Below are 17,966 nucleotides of genomic sequence, written 5' to 3' on the forward strand. Positions count from 1 at the left end.
AAAAATAAAATAATTCAAAATAAAATACAATAATTTAAAATAAAAAATAAAATAATTTAAAATAAAATAATAAAAAATGAAATAATTAAAATAAAATACAATAATTTAAAATAAAAAATAAAATGATTTAAAATAAAAAATAAAAATGTAAATAATTCAAAATAAAATTAAAATAATTAAAAATAAAAAATAAAATAATTTAAAATAAAATAATAAAAAATGAAACAATTTAAAATAAAATAAAATAATAAAAAATAAAATAATTTAAAATAAAAAATAAAAAATGAAATAATTTAAAATAAAATAAAATAATTTAAAATAAAATACTCAAACAAATACAGAAATAGATACATATAAAAATAAATGGATGTAAAAAAATACATAAATTATTACATTAAGGGGGAAATTAATACATATATTTATTTATTATTTTACTTGTACATTTATTTATTAATGACTAAATAAGTAAATATATTAATGATTACAAATTTGTATTTGTAAAGTGCTTTTCACAATACACATCGTTTCAAAGCAGTTTTAACAGAAAATTATGCTGTATTGTCTTACAGTCCTCAATGAGCAGTATTCATTGGAAAAATTAATTGAAAATAATGCCTTAAAATAAATAAAAACAGTAGGTTAATAAATACAGTATAATAAATAAAGGAAAAAATATAAACATTATATAAATAAATTATTACATATTATAAATATAATAAATAGAACCATGAAAACATTATTACATAAATTAATAAATGAAGGAGCATTTATATGGCATACATTAGCATGACTTGTGCATTTCGAAACCAGTGCATTTAAATCAAATGACCTGAACTTAAAAACGTAACGTTATTAAATAATTTAATAACGTTACTTTTAAGTTCAGGTCATTTAACTGTAGCTGCTTAACGACTAGTAATACTTTACAAGTGACAGTAAAAAAAAACAAAAAATAAAAATAAAAATAAAAAATAAAATAAAGGGGACAATCCTTCCTGAAATGCGGCGCGTCAGATGTCCGGAAGTGACATCATTTAGGCGCCAAACTTGAAGGCGGGTCAGACGTCACTGACTGAGGAAGTAAACAGTGACGGTAAGTACTTCTGCCACAAAACGATCTATTCGAATAACATTATTTTATTATAAAACGCAATTGAGGGGTTGTTCAGTAAGAAGCAACATTTAAAGAGAACGGACTGATGATAGATCAGATTAATTATGTTTTGGCTCATTCCAGAGGCCTGTACCATGAAATCATGAAGACTTAAACCAGTACATGGGATAACTGTAAAATTATAAAGCAATTAAAGACATTTACACAACAAGAACACACAAGCTTATTCATTATATTTAAAATATTAAAGCTTTTATATTTATTTGAATTGAAAACTTTATATATCATTCAAAACTACTGCAAATATATATAGGCTGCTATTGATTACAAAACGAATAGAGACTATAAAGATGAATATTCTCCCTAAGTTTATTTTCCTTTTTCAAAATCTACCAGTTAGTACATCAAAAAGTGTTTTTAGACAATGGAATAAGATACTTTGTAAATATATATGGGATAACAGGAAACCTAGAATTAGTCTTAAAATTCTTACGTTGTCAAAAAGGCTTGGAGGACTAGAATTCCCAAATGTAATACATTATGATAAAGCTGCCCAAATTCAATCTATATTGATTGGGATGAACGAAGAATCTTAGTGAAATGAGGAAGATGGAAATGTATCAAATGTGGCAATCTCTTAGTATATCCCTGTTCCTACCCAAACAAAGCAACACGATTAAATCAATAGATAATATTTGTATTAATAGTACTTTTAGAATTTGGTTAGAAAAATAGTAAAATTAAGAATTAGATAATACATTGAAGTTTTGGGCAGATAGAGGTCTGAAAAGAGATCACTAACTGTTCACTGATAAAGGAATGGAAACCTTTTCAAACATAGCAAAAAATATAAGCTTCCAAATCCACAATTATTTAATTATTTACAGGTAAGAAGATATTTATTAACAGAAGTCAAAGTAAAAGAAATAAAAAAGGAAATGCATCCATTAATAAATTATATAATTGATACTTACAATACAACTAATCCAATAAAAATGTGCACTTGAAAGAGATATACAGGACACTCCATACTACTCAATCCAGTGTTTGGAGGGAATATGCTTTGGAAGATACAAATGAGATTGTTTATAACACCTGTTAATCAAAGTAAATACAATAGCTGGTAAAACGGGATTGTTGGAGAAATTGTGGAGAAAAAAAAAAGGCTCATTGCAGTCAAATTCTATGAATGAAGTGATTAGACAGGTTAATTTAATATTTAACTGCACAGTAGAAGTACATCCAGAAAACCTTATTTTGGATTAAATGTCATTGTCCTTAAGAAATAAAACTGAATAAAATATATGTAGTGTAATCAGAACAGCAGCTTTAAAACAGATTACAAAACATTGTCTTAAACCAGAACACCCACAATTTCAAAGATGGAGAGAAACGATTTCAGAAATATACCAAATGGATCTGTTTTTGTACTCTGTTTCAAAGCTGCTATTCTGATTACCCGAAATATTCATTTAAAATTAATAATAAAAGTCTGGAATGTGAACATAAATGGGATTTGCTTCAAAATATTATAAATGAATTTAGATGATAGATTGTTTCCTTCAGATTTTGAACAAAATTAGTTAAATATGAGCTATAATGTCCTCATTTAATATTTAAAAAAGGAGGTGATGCCTTAACTAACTTTCCACTTTATTTGAAATAAAATGTAACATGTTATTTATAGAATATGTTGTGAATGGTTATTTGATGTGGTTATTCAAAATACCATTGTGTTTTTTTATTTTTTTATTTCTCTTTCTTGATGTACAATTTGTACTTTGTCTTTAGTATAAAAAAAATGCAAAAATAAAAAGCATCAAGAAAGGCTGCTATTGATTAATTAAAAAGTGAGCGCTTGGAATACTGTATGCAAAAAATGGGTATGCAATAATAAGACGTATTTTTATAAAAGACGTATTTTGTGTACTGCTTATATTAGTATAACTTCAAGTATAAATACTGTATGTTCATCTCGAGTCCATGAAAGAAAGAAGGGGTTCGTGTGGCATTCACCCCTTTTCATAGCAATCTTGAGCTTTTAATATTTTAAAAACGATTATTTTTTGCAGGTATCATATTAATCCATCTTACTGGCTGTTTTATAGATAGCCTAATATATTATGTTTATATATTCAAAGATATTTTTTCTATGGCTAAAGAGGGTAAATAAAAAGCAATTCAATTTCAAATAAAATACAACACGCTATCTGCTGAAAATCTACATTTAGATTCTCAAATAATTAATTTATCATGAAGAGTCGATTTTGTGGATTTCTCAGATTTGATTTGTAAAGTGTGCTTTCAGAGACACGGGGGAGTGGCTTGATTGCGTCAGAGATGTCATTTTGCTCACAGCAGATTGGTTCAGCATCTGTTAGTGATCTGTAATCCGGAACAAAACCTGTTACGGAGCAGGTTAGCCATGTAGCGTAAGTTGCTATGGCGAGGAAAACCGCTAAAAGCTGGCCAACTTTCATGGTAAACCTTGGGTTAAGGCAAACTAAACTAAAACTTACCTGGCTAGCCACTGAAACTGACTTCATGGTACAGGCCACAGCACAGTTACCACATATTTAGATTTATTTTAGTCTCTGTATGTGAATTTATTAGAATAATACAAATCAGATTAACTAGATAAATGTTACATGAGGAAATAGCTGCTTAGTAGTTATAAAAGACCTGATGATAAAGTAACATTTCTAACAACTGTCAGTCAAAATGCAGTTCTATATTTTTTCATTCAGTGTCTTATGTATGTGTGTTTGAATATATATGTACTGTACACTGATGAGACAAAACATTATGACCACCTGCCTAATATACTGTTGGTCCTCTGCGTGCCGCCAAAACAGCGCCGACCCGCCGAGGCATATACTCTACAAGACCCCTAAAGGTGTCCTGTGGTATCTGGCACCAAGACATTAGCAGCAGATCCTTCAAGTCCTGTAAGTTGTGAGGTGGAGTCGCCGTGGATCAGACTTGTTGGTCCAGCACATCCCACAGATGCTCAATCAGATTGAGATCTGGGGAATTTGGAGACCAAGTCAACACCTCGAATTCTTCATCATGTTCCTCAAACCATTCCCGAACAATGTGTGCAGTGTGACAGGGCGCATTATCCTGCTGAAAGAGGCCACTGCCATCAGGGAATACCACTGCCATGAAAGGGTGTACCTGGTCTGCAACGATGTTTAGGTAGGTGTCACGTGTCAAATTGACGTCCACATGAATGGCCGGACCCAGGGCTTCCCAGCAGAACATTGCTCAGAGCATCACACTTCCTCCACCGGCTTGTCGTCTTCCCACAGTACATCCTGGTGACATCCCTTCCTTAGGTAATCGGCGCACGTGTACACGGCCATCCACGTGATGTAAAAGAAAATGGGACTCATCAGACCAGACGACCTTCTTCCACTGTTTCTAGGTCCAGTTCTGATGCTTGCAGAGTGCCCATGGACAGGGGTCATCATGGGCACTCTGACCGTTCTGCGGCTACGCAGCCTCATATGCAGCAGGGTGCGATGCACTGCGTGTTGTGACACATTCCTCCTGTAACAATCATTACAATTTTCTTGTGCCACAGTAGACCTTCTGTCGGTTCGGACCAGACGGGTTAGCCTTCATTGCCCTTGCGCATCGATGAGCCTTGGGCGCCCAACACCCTGTCACTTGTTTGTGGTTTGTCCCTCCTGGGACCACTTATGGTACTCACTACTGCTGACCGGGAGCATCCCACAAGCCTTGCCATTTCAGAGATGCTACAACTCTGTCGTCTGGTCATAACAATTTGGCCCTTGTCAAAGTCATTCAGGTCTTTACTCCTACCCATTTCTCCTGCATTCAACACATTGACTACGAGAATGGATTGTTCGCTTACCATCTAATCTACCCAGACCTTGACATGTGGCCTTGTTAGGAGATGATCAACGTTATTCGATTCACCTGTAAGTGTTCATAATGTTTTGGCTCATCAGTATATATATATTTTAAGAAGTTGTAATTTTGCTTTCAGGTCTTAATAAATTAATCAGGAGATAAAAGATGAGTAGTCAAGGTGCTGCTCGCGGGTCATGGAGGGGTGGAAGCAGCTCAGATGCTAGAGGAGGAAGAGGAGGGTGGAGAGGAGGAAGAGGATGGAGCTCAGGTGGATACAAACCCTGGAGAGGCCGTCCCTGGAACAGAGGAGGAGGAGGAGGAGGAGGAGGAGGAGGAGGAGGAGGAGGAGGAGGAGGAGGAGGAGGAGGAGGAAGAGGAAACTATTCCACCAATAGTACACAACACGGTGAGTATCTTGTCATTGTGTAGTTGTCACTTCTGCTTACAGAAAACAACTGTAATTAATTTCTGACTTTTGTCTTATACACTGACATTTACCAGTTAATGACTTATTGTTTTAAGTGTGTGTTTGTTTGCAACAGGGACCAGAATTACTCCACAAGTCAGTCAAGCAACTCTTGATATCATGTGTCCATATAAAGGATGGAGACTCTATTTTTCTGAAGGTTTTATATTTTCTCGTGTCACTAATGTTCAAACTAATATTCACTAATCTTGTATTTTATATTATAAATTCTGTATTATGTGTATGATACTGTACATTATGTGTATTATGAATTCTGTACTCTCTACCTGTCACTACACCACTATTTTACCAATCTGTAAACTGCTTTGGGTCTTTTTCCAGGTTTTGTTCAAAGTTCCCCATATGTTGAGAAGATAAAGGCATTTGAACAGTACTTCACATCACAAATAGATCTGTATGATAAGGTACCAAAAACAGAATTCATAGCATAGTTTTCCTTATTTACTATGTTCTTCTTTGAAAAACAACAACAAATTTATTTTTCATTAATTCTCTCAGGATGAGATTGAAAGGAAAGGCAGTATTTTGGTGGACTACAAAGACCTTCTCTCCAACAAACAGATTTCACATATTTTACCTGGTCTTGCTAAAGATCTGAAAGAAATGCCTGAGAAGATACTGGACTGCTTGGGCTTAGCAATTCATCAGGTGAGTTTTTGCATTGTGTAATTACATAAATGCATGTTAGTCACTTTGTTTTCGTTGTAGAATATTGTGTAAACCTTTTGGTTGTTTTTCTGTGAATTATTTCAGCTGTAGATCGAGTAGAACTAATCAGATTTGTCTCTTCAGGTGTTGACTGTGGATCTTGAGAGACATGCAGCTGAACTTCAGGGACAGGAAGAGCTTCCTTCAGGGGTACGACCCATAATTAACATCCCTCATATCAGCGCCAGGTGAGATTATTTATCTGCCTTTATGAAAGCAACTCAAACATCCTGTAGGGAATGTTTTTGCCACAGCTTTTCCTCCACTTTGAATAAGATGTCTTTTAAAGTCCTGTTGTTTTTTTCTTTTAGGGTGTATAACTATGAGTCACTGACTCCTTTGAAAAGTCTGAGAGCAAATTTATACGGCAAGTTTGTTGCGATCAGAGGTACCGTGGTAAGAGTGAGTAACATTAAACCGCTCTGCAGTAAACTGGCTTTCATCTGTAACAGTTGTGGAGATACACAAAGCATTACACTGCCTGATGGGAAATACACTACACCCACTAAGGTACAGCATACTAATAGCTACAGGCAACAGTCTAAGTGGCTATTGGCAATAGTACTACATGTGTATCTTTCCCAGTGTAGTTTAGTTTTGTTTAGTTTAATTTTGTTTTGTTTAGTTCTGATTCATTTAGTTTAGTTTAGTTTTTTTAGAATGTTTAGTGTTTCATTTTCATTTAGCTACGCTTAGTGCATCTTTAGTTTCATTTAGTTTTGTTTCATTTAGATTTAGTTTAGTAGCTCTGTTTAGCTCAGTTAAGTTTCGTTTAGTTCTGCTTAGAGCAGCTTTAGTTTCATTTCGTTTTGTTTAATTTAATATTGTTTAGTTCAGTATAATTTAGTTTAGTTCTGCTTAGTATTGCTTAGTCCCATTAAGTTTAGTTTAGTGTAGTCTAGTTTTGTTTTGTTTCATTTAGATTTAGTTCTGTTTAGTTTAGTCTAGTTTTGTTTCATTTAGATTTTTTGTTCAGTTTTGTTTAGTGTAGTTTTGTTTAGTCTAGTTTTGTTTTGTTTCATTTAGATCGTTTAGTTCTGTTTAGTTTAGTCTAGTTTTATTTTGTTTCATTTAGTTCTGTTTAGTTTAGTCTAGTTTTTTGTTTCATTTAGATTTTTTTGTTCTGTTTAGTTTAGTCTAGTTTTGTTTAGTCTAGTTTTGTTTCATTTAGATCATTTAGTTCTGTTTAGTCTAGTTTTGTTTTGTTTCATTTAGATTTAGTTCTGTTTAGTTTAGTCTAGTTTTGTTTCATTTAGATTTTTTGTTCAGTTTTGTTTAGTGTAGTTTTGTTTAGTCTAGTTTTGTTTTGTTTCATTTAGATCGTTTAGTTCTGTTTAGTTTAGTCTAGTTTTATTTTGTTTCATTTAGTTCTGTTTAGTTTATTCTAGTTTTGTTTAGTCTAGTTTTGTTTCATTTAGATCATTTAGTTCTGTTTAGTTTAGTCTAGTTTTGTTTAGTCTGGTTTTGTTTTGTTTCATTTAGATCATTTAGTTCTGTTTAGTTTAGTCTAGTTTTATTTTGTTCTGTTTAGTCTAGTTTTGTTTAGTCTAGTTTTGTTTTGTTTCATTTAGATCGTTTAGTTCTGTTTAGTTTAGTCTAGTTTTGTTTTGTTTCATTTAGATCATTTAGTTCTGTTTAGTTTAGTCTAGTTTTGTTTCATTTAGATTTTTTTGTTCTGTTTAGTTTAGTCTAGTTTTGTTTAGTCTAGTTTTATTTTGTTTCATTTAGTTCTGTTTAGTTTAGTTTTGTTTAGTCTAGTTTTTTGTTTCATTTAGATTTTTTTGTTCTGTTTAGTTTAGTCTAGTTTTGTTTAGTCTAGTTTTATTTTGTTTCATTTAGTTCTGTTTAGTTTAGTTTTGTTTAGTCTAGTTTTATTTTGTTTCATTTAGATCATTTAGTTTTGTTTAGTCTAGTTTTGTTTTGTTTCATTTAGATCGTTTAGTTCTGTTTAGTTTAGTCTAGTTTAGTTTAGTCTAGTTTTATTTTGTTCTGTTTAGTTTCGTCTAGTTTTGTTTAGTCTAGTTTTGTTTAATTTAGATCGTTTAGTTTTGTTTCATTTAGTCTAGTTCTGTTTAGTCTAGTTTTATTTTGTTTCATTTAGATCATTTAGTTTAGTTCTGTTTAGCTCAGGTCGGTTTAATTTAGTTTGGTTCTGTTTTGTTTCATTTAGATTCTTTAGTTCCATTAATTTAATTTTGTTCCATTCAGTTTAGTTTATTAGCATTCCGTTTCTTTTCGTTTAGTTTGGTTATTGATATTCTAGCAATATAAAAGTATACAATGAAACAAAATGTAATTTCACCAGATGTACAGTGCATATTACAGACAGAAAGAGTACTTTGTAAACAGTACACGTGGAAAAAATAATTAAATGCAAAAAACAATTAATAGAATGAACAGACATGATACATGGAATGTAACAACTGTTTGCTGTATTAAGTGACATCTAACATATAATGTATTGCTTTATTTACCAGTGTTTACAACATGAATGCCGTGGTCGGACGTTCACTCCAAACAGAAGTTCACCTCTGACACTCACTGTCGACTGGCAGACGATAAAGTATGACATTATTATAAATTATGAAATTATAATTTTGTGACTGTGAATTTGCAAAAGTAGAACAACTTGTCAAATTATTTTACCTGTCTTTTTATTCATATATCATATATATATATATATATATATATATATATATATATATATATATATATATTTAGCTATCATTCTACAAGGACTTTCATTTTTGTTACAACATATAAATTTTAGGGAATGTGAGAGTTTTATTATTGATTTGAGTTGCTTCTTTGACTTTTTTTTTTTTTAACAGGGTTCAGGAGCTGATATCAGACGATCAGCACGAGTCGGGTCGAATCCCACGCACTATTGAATGTGAGCTCACGCAGGATCTGGTGGACAGCTGTGTACCTGGAGACATGGTCACCATCACAGGAGTCATTAAAGTGTCCAGTGAAGAAGGTACGAGACAGTGTCAAAGCAAAGGTCTTTAGAAGCTTACCTGATACACGAGGTCATGAAAGTATTCACTAAAATAATGCCACTTTCTAATGAGCACATGGTTCTTCTCAGTTCATTTAGTATGAGTGCCTAAACAGAAGTGTCTGTCTTACAGTCCAGTTATGGTCAGCGGGTGCTATTTTTACTGCTGGCCTGTAGCAAATGTAATTGCTCTGTAGAAACAGGACAGCCCTGGGTGGATTTCTGTCCCAATAAGTTTTTAGCTGATGTAATGACCCCCTGAAAGGCTTAAGAGAAAAATAAATTCTAGTTAGAGCAGTCTGACTGCGAAGTAAAATACTGCATCTGATATAATATAATATATAAAAAAAAATTAAAAAAAGTGGTCAGACTTTCAAAGAGCACACAGACATTAACAATGTATTTACATTGGAATCACTACACACCATGCATCACACCCTTGTATAATCTAATTAATAAACAGTTAATAGTCAATAAATAGATTATTAATAAATAATTTAAAATCAATTTTGCCGTAATGCTTTACCATAATGCTTCTGCCTGTAGAGTTTCAACAAAGTAAAGAATGAAGATGATTTGTGTTTCTTTCTTCAGGAAATGGCAGATATAAGAAGGACAAATGTATGTTCCTGTTGTACATTCAGGCAAATTCTGTCAGTAACTCTAAGGGTCAGAAGAGCAAAGCCACCTCAGAATCAGAAGGCCAGGGACCTTCTGTGGAGTTCTCCATTAAAGATCTCTACGCCATCCAGGAGATCCAAGCTCAAGAAGACCTCTTCAAACTAATAGTAAAGTGAGGAACATAAAGGCTTTATACTGCACCGTGTTTAATAGCACACTTACATTAGAGCCTAACATAAATCAACATGCAGCATAAATGGATATAAGGGTGTTTCTTCAACTTCAGGCACTTCCATGTCTCAGGGGATGTTTTATATTAAAACCAACAGATTGCAACTTTTATCATGTTGTTATATGAAGGTCTCATTAAAACTGAATTGGAAACTTTACTGGGCCATCATCATTTATTTTTGGTACTTGTGTAATACATAAATGCTTATGTATTGATTTTACTGTTTTAACCTGAGTGTCTAATGTGACTGTGTCATATTAATTGCAGCTCTCTTTGTCCGTCGATTTACGGCCATTTGGTGAGTTTTTAAACATTATTTCCTCAAAAAAACCTTCTTTAACATGATCATCTCTGCTTCGATATGGTGTGAAAACCTTTATTTAATAACTATTGTGTGTTTTCTAATTAGCTTGTTAAAGCAGGATTGGCGCTGGCTTTGTTTGGGGGATGTCAGAAGTATGTTGATGATAAGAATCGTATCCCAATAAGAGGAGACCCTCATATGCTTATTGTCGGAGACCCTGGACTTGGCAAAAGTCAGATGTTACAGGTACATATGAGCCTCTCTGACGCATTTTTGTCTTAAATCCATTAGTTGTTTATATACTTTAAACCATAATAATTTGACTTTACTCGATTGAGTAAACTCGTTCCCTCAATCGAATTGAGTAACGGTGTCTTCAAAACTTGTGTATTTAAGTTCACTTAACTTGGTGTTCATATAGAATGATCTTAACTATTTAAGTTAAGGTAATGCAAGTCGATTTAACTCCGATTTGCCATTTAAATGTTGTTGTTTCTACTTAATAATTTTAGTTGAATTTACTCAAATTTAGATCATACAATAACTCAGATTATAACCGACTCTAGCCTCACTTTTTAGTTATTAACATTAAAAATATTAAGTCTGTAGATTTTTAAGATAAATAAGTTAATTGAACATAGATATTTGAGTTATGAGCTCAAAACTTGACATTTCAAGTAATATTTTATTAAGACAACTTGATTTTTCCACTAATGACAACATTAGGGTTTACAGTGTAGAAGAAGTTTTACATAAATGCTGTACAGCAAATTCATCAGTGCTGTTGTTTGGCACTCGCGTCTGTCCAGGCTGTGTGTAACGTGGCCCCGCGGGGTGTGTATGTTTGCGGCAACACTACCACCACCTCAGGACTGACTGTCTCACTGTCCCGGGAGAGCGGATCAGGAGACTACGCTCTTGAAGCTGGAGCTCTGGTGTTAGGAGATCAAGGTAAATTTAAACTGTGGTTTATAAGCATCTAATTCAGTGCTGGATACAAACACAGAATTGGTTTATCTTTGTCTTTTCAGGTATTTGTTGTATTGATGAGTTTGATAAGATGGGCAGTCAGCATCAGGCTTTACTTGAGGCCATGGAGCAGCAGAGCATCAGTCTGGCTAAAGCTGGGATTGTCTGCTCACTTCCTGCTCGAACCTCCATCATCGCAGCGGCCAATCCAGTCGGAGGACATTATAATAAAGCCAAGACTGTCTCTGAGAACCTGAAGTGAGTATATTTCTATGCTATGAAGTCTTTGTTGGCCATTTATTATAGAGTTTAGTGGATGTAAAATAAGTACCAAGCCTGAATGATGGTAAAGTCACTGAAACGCACATCCCCGAGTGGCCTATTGATTATATAAAATGTCAGCAACAACAAAAAAAGCATAATTGTTCAAAAACTAATGAAGTTAAATAAATTTTAATCACAATAAACAAAAGAGCTGTTCAGGTTGTAGTCCAAAAACCTGGAAGACAATTAGCATTTTGGAGCCATGGGTTCCCGCTGGATTGGAATTTCCTATTGGTTTTTATAATGGCAGTTTTATTAAGGTATGCGGTTAAAATAACTTGAAGAGATTGTCACGTTTTGTTCTAGAAGATAAATTACACACAGTCATACCTCAAATGTAAATTTGAAGCTACTGTGTTTTTAAAAACACATGTTGCTAATTCGGGACTACAACTTCCATCAGCATGTGAGCTATGTGCATTAGGAAATAGACGACTGCTGTAGTCCTTATTTAGCGGCGGGATAGCGACATGCATTTTTAAAAGACATAACTGCTTCAAAATCCACAATTGAGGTTCTAGAAGAAAACTTGAAAGTCTCTTCGAGTAATATTCACCACAGATCTTATTTTACTTGTAAATTGAAATTTCCTATTCAAAAAACCCATAGGAAGTTCCTGAGGAAACCCATGGTGAATTAGTGAATTTTAAAGCTGCCGTGTTTTTTATTTTTGTTTTTTTTAATTATGCAATTCAATACAGCTTAAAAATTCACGTTTGAGGTGTGTAATTTATGTTGTAGAACAAAACGTCCACGTATCATCAAGTAATGTTTACCACAGACCTTATTTTACTCATAAGTTAAAAACCCACAGGAAAATCCAGAGGGAACCCATAGCGAATTCTCTTCTGGGTTTGTGGACTACAACCTAAACAGCTCTGTAGGATTATAACCTTTTCCTAAATAACACTGTCCACTTCCTGTAATATAAAAATATTGCCTGTATCATTCTAGAATGGGAAGTGCGCTGCTGTCCAGGTTTGATCTGGTATTTATCTTGTTGGACACGCCGAATGAAGATCACGATCACCTGCTCTCTGAGCACGTGATGGCGATGCGAGCAGGAAAGAATGGCACGATTAGCGGCGCTGCAGTCACACGCTACAGCACGCAAGAGTCCAACATCTCCATTCTGGAGGTCTCATCAGAGAAACCCCTCGCTGACAGACTCAAAGTATGTTGTCCTTATTCTGGAATTTTCTGGGTTCAATTTAAGTTAAGCTCAATCAACACAAAAATTTGTTTAGACTTGCCCCTCCTTTTCATAAAAAAGCAAAAATTGAGGTGAAAGTGGGACACAAGGGAAGTGAATGGGGGCAATTTTTGGAGGGTTTAAAGGTAGAAATATAAAGCTTATAATTTTATAAAAGCACTTACATTAATTCTTTGGTAAAACTAATTTATTATTTGAGCTGTAAATTTGTTTTTGGGGGATTGTCATGGCAACGAAGTTATAAGTAAAATTGCGTATAACTTTGCACAGAAAAGGTTTGTAAACGATTTTATTATACTAAAATCATGTTAGCACACATATTGTTTACATCTTGTGTCTATACTTTTGAAACATTAATTTAACGTTTACAGATTGGCCCCATTCACTTCCATTGTTAGTGTCACTGCAACCCCGATTTTTTTTTTATTTTTTATTTTTATTTTTATTTTTTAAAGGATGTACAATTCAAATAAATGTTTGTGGTAATCAACATTATGATGCAAATGCTGTCGATTGAGCTTAACTGGTACTGAACCCAGAACTTCAGTGACTTTTCTGCAGTTTGTTTGTACTTGGAATGTACTTTTTTATTTTTTTTTTATATTGTATTTTTTTTATTTTTTTTTATTTATTGCAATTTAGAAATGTGTTCTTCTAATTGCATAATTTTTGTAACTCAAATTTAATTAATTTTAATTTGGGATGAACCGATACCGATTTAAAAAAAGAAACCGACAGGCCGATATTGATACTGTAATGATCTGGCGAGTAGGAGTTTAGAACCCAAATGCAGCACGTTTATTAATTAAATGAAAGGTCAAAATGCAATGAGAGCTGAGCTAAGAAAACAAAAACTAAGCAAAACAAGCAAGAACACACCAAACTACAAAGACATCAAATAATCAAGACAAATGACAGGGAAAACTACAAAAATACACACAAAAACTAACAAGAGTAACAAGACACAGCTGGAATGAATCAAAGGGAACACAGAGAACAGAGGCACAACAAAAACCAAACTTCAAACTAAAAGTCTTAAAACTCCTAGCGACCTCTAGTGGTCGCTAGGGAAAATGTTCCAAATATTACAGAGACCCCCATCTAAGGAGTGGCTCTTGAAGCTCCTTAACACATAACAAACAAAAATAGTTAATGGGAGGAGCCGCAGGAGGCGGTGGCCCAGGGGGAGGAGCCGCAGGAGGCGGAGGCCCAGGAGGAGGCAGCGCAGGAGGCGGAAGATCAGAGGGCGGAGACACAGGAGGCGGAGCCACAGATGGAGCTACAGGAGGCAAGGGCTCAGGTTATGGCATCTGGGGATTCAGAGGGCTCAGTAATCAAGTCAACATGGGACTCAAAGGGTTCAGAGAGGCTGGGGACTCGGAGGGCAAGGCACTAGGGGACTCGGAGGGCAAGGCACTCGGGGACTCAGAAAGCTCAGAGGCCAGTGAAGCTGAGGATTCAAGGGGCGGAGCCATGGAAGACTCGGAGGGCAGAGCCGCTGGAGAGGGGTCTGCAAACTGGGCGTCGGCCACTGGACAGGTGTCATACTGGAAGTGGGCAGCTGCTGGGCACTAAACAGACTGGTAGCTTGTGTCTGACTGGTGCTGGCCATTGGACTGAGCAACAGACTGGTCAATGGCTGCTGGGGACTGGACAGGATTGTCAACGGTCTCAGGAAACTGGACAGGCTCGTCGACAGCCTCGGGGAACTGGACAGGCTCGTCGACAGCCTCGGGGAACTGGACAGGCTCGTCGACAGCCTCCTTGGATGAGGACGATGGCACTGGGATGGACTAGGCTTCAGGTGCTGGCTCTGGGACGGACGAGGCTTCAGGCGCTGGCTCTGGCTCTGGCTCTGGGAGGGACGAGGCTTCAGGCGCTGGCTCTGGGAGGGACGAGGCTTCAGGCGCTGGCTCTGGGAGGGACGAGGCTTCAGGAATTGGCTCCTTGACCGTGGCAGGTGTGGACCCTGGCTCGTTGAGCGTGCCAGGCGAGGGCGCTGGCCATGACGAGGGACACAGACGTGGCAGCCGCTGAGGGAGGGATGACATCCTTATCCTCCACTCCTACAGTAAATGGCGAACCACTGAGCAACAGGGCGTAGTCGATGTATTGTGCCTGAATCCAAGGAACTCCACCACAGGGCAGCATGGAGTACACAGGCTCATTTACTCCCGCATGAAAAAAGTCCTTAAGTGCCACATCACTAAAATCTACCTTGCAGGACAAGGTGCAGAAGTCCTCCACAAAATCCTCAAGTGGACGATTCCCCTGGAATTCCCCTGGAGCAAGGCACCCGGGGTCTCCAAGAGCAAGGCACTCAGGGACTCTGAGAGCTCAGAGGCCAGGGAAGCTGAGGATTCAAGGGGCGGAGCCATGGAAGACTCGGAGGGCAGAGCCGATGGACAGGGGTCAGCAGACTGGGCGGCAGCCGCTGGACAGGTGTCTGATAAAGAGCATATAGCTCAAAATGTCACGTTTATTTCTGTGGTGAGCTCATTACATTTTTTGGGAGCAACAGTGTGCTGACTTTCCTGAAGTTTCCCTCATCATGTTGCCGATAGGAATGTGCCGCTTTCACAAATGTCGCATCCATTTATGGTGGTTTCTCTGCATTAACGTGAGAATGAGAAAGAATAGAAATTAAATATGACATGTTCTTATGAGTGCCAACCCTTCTCCATATTGTGGCTGTTATTTTTTCTAGATTGTCCATTTGAATTCACAGAGTTTTTATAGAGTGTGCTACTAATTAATTATAAATTAACCATAACTTTTTCATTTTGGTGTTTTCATGCCTATAACCGATATGCCGATGGTTTTAAATTGGTCAGTAATTGGCAGATAAATATAGGCAGCAGGTACATTGGTGCATTCCTAGTTTTAATGATAACAATTACTAGATGTTTCAACTGTACTGCATTGTCATCCATAGCTTGTTCCTGGAGAGAATTTTGACCCCATTCCTCATCAGCTCCTGAGGAAGTACGTTGGTTACGCCCGGCACTATGTCCACCCAAGTCTCTCTGCTGAGGCGGCGCAGGTTCTGCAGGACTTTTATCTGGAACTGCGCAAACAGAACCAGACCGCCGACAGCACGCCCATCACCACCCGGCAACTGGAGTCCCTCATCAGACTCACTGAGGTGAAAATGACCACAGAATGACCTTAATATAAGGTCATCGCTGCTGATGACATCGCTTTATTAATCATTACAATTTCTTGTGTTGACGGATTTCCTATTTTTAAAAGTAGCCAATTGGCCTTTTTTTCCCATTATGATTTGCTACTTGACATTGCTAGTCGGTGTTATTGTGTGTATATCTGCTAATGATTTTTTTTGTCAATTCTTAGGAGAACACTAGCATATAGAAGGTTTAAGACTAGCTGACACGAACTAAATGCCACAGTTTGATTGAATGGGGGTTTGACTATTTAAACTAGGTGTCTGCACAACATTTTAAAGTTGATTTTTTTTCCTGTTTGCAGGCAAGAGCTCGTGTGGAGCTGAGAGAGAAAGCTACACAGAGTGATGCAGAAGATGTTGTAGAAATCATGAAACACAGGTGTCTCAAACTGAATTCTGATGTACTGAATTCTAACTTTAACTTTGTAATGATGTCTGTGTGTTATTGATGTTATGTATGAATTCACATTAAATTTAGACTTGTGTAAGCCTTCTGAATCAAACAAATACAGAAGAAAAATCCTCAATTGAAATGGAATTTTCACAATGCAGTCTCAATAACATTGTTTTTTATTTGTTTCACTAAGTAAGAATGCATTGAGTTACATAGGAACAAAAATACTGAGCATCATCCTTAACGTTCTTTGGTGTTTTAGTTTAACTGACACCTACTCTGATGAATTTGGCCGTCTGGATTTTGACCGATCTCAACTCGGCTCTGGGATGAGCAACCGCTCGAAAGTCAAGAAATTTGTTGCAGCATTAAACAAACATGCCGAGCGCGCACACAAAACCATGTTTGAGGTCCAGGAGCTTCGCCAACTCGCCAAAGATCTGCAAATACAGGTGAACAAAATCTTTTAGTATACCTAATGTATATTTAAATATCATGTCATGATGGATTCAAGTATTTCTCACATTGTGTTCTCAGGTTGTCGATTTCGAAGGCTTCATCAGTGCACTCAACGAACAAGGTTACCTTCTGAAGAAAGGGCACAGGATTTATCAACTTCAAACTATCTGAATGAATCTGTTTAAGTGTATTTATTCTGGTTTTGTGTTGTATTAAATTTACTGTGTTGTTTTTTAACCTGGCAAAACATGATATATATGTTAATATGTAATTGTATTGTTGTAAAGTACTGTGTTGTTTCTGTAATATTTGGAAAGTTCCATATTATTATTGTACATTGTTTACATGTTCATAAATATCCACATAAGTTTTCTTTAAATAGTATGTACCTGTTAATGAAAAGTGTTTTAGCTGATAACACTATGCATTAAGCAATCAAACACTGACCACATGTCTGAACATTAAATCTGAAGAGTTCAATTGTATTATATAGAATATTTTTTTTGCAATTTTTTTTATTTTTTTTATTGAATGGTGGGTTGTAGATGGGTGCTAGCTAAGTTATCCTCAGCAGATGCACATCTGTTAAGTATTTTTAAATAGTCAAATGTCACTGCAACTGAACACTGTAGGTAAAAATGATCTTATTACAATCCATACATATGCAGCTAATACATTTATGGAATTGTAATGTTAAAAATAAAATTATGATTAGAATATAAAAAAAGGCTAAAATAATTGTTACAATTAAAAATACCTTTTTTTTTTATTTTTGTTTAACCATGGTAACCGACGTTTTCATTGAAATACCACTCAACAAAAAAATAGAAATAAAACAAAATGAGAAAAATTATGATACTGTATATAATAGGCTATAAATCTTTTCGAGGAGATTATTATACATATTAACTATGATGTCACAGTAGTAACAATAACTAGAGTAACTGGTATTTTGGTAGGAAACTATGGTTACCATGGTAATTTTAAGGGCATTGTTACGTTCAAAGAAACATTGCCTACTGACGTAAAAAAATACAGCTTATACCGTTGTTTTTTTTTTTTTTTTTTTTTTTT

At 35.5% G+C, this 17,966-nt stretch overlaps 1 protein-coding gene across 1 annotated transcript; it reads left to right on the forward strand.

Annotated features, from left to right (window-relative positions):
- Positions 1-1,064: 1,064 nt before the first annotated feature.
- Positions 1,065-17,555, forward strand: mcm8 (minichromosome maintenance 8 homologous recombination repair factor). Its single transcript, XM_051722824.1, has 20 exons — positions 1,065-1,093; positions 4,701-5,061; positions 5,130-5,399; positions 5,536-5,619; positions 5,802-5,884; positions 5,979-6,128; positions 6,273-6,376; positions 6,500-6,698; positions 8,666-8,751; positions 9,020-9,168; positions 9,784-9,982; positions 10,310-10,340; positions 10,452-10,592; positions 11,156-11,297; positions 11,378-11,573; positions 12,594-12,813; positions 15,788-15,997; positions 16,342-16,418; positions 16,696-16,885; positions 16,971-17,555. The coding sequence occupies exons 3-20, from the start codon at positions 5,159-5,161 to the stop codon at positions 17,061-17,063; spliced, it is 2,595 nt and encodes an 864-aa protein (XP_051578784.1). The 5' UTR covers positions 1,065-1,093; positions 4,701-5,061; positions 5,130-5,158; the 3' UTR covers positions 17,064-17,555.
- Positions 17,556-17,966: the final 411 nt, after the last annotated feature.

Source organism: Myxocyprinus asiaticus, chromosome 17 (assembly GCF_019703515.2).
Source record: "Myxocyprinus asiaticus isolate MX2 ecotype Aquarium Trade chromosome 17, UBuf_Myxa_2, whole genome shotgun sequence".
In the NCBI taxonomy this organism is placed as follows: domain Eukaryota; kingdom Metazoa; phylum Chordata; class Actinopteri; order Cypriniformes; family Catostomidae; genus Myxocyprinus; species Myxocyprinus asiaticus.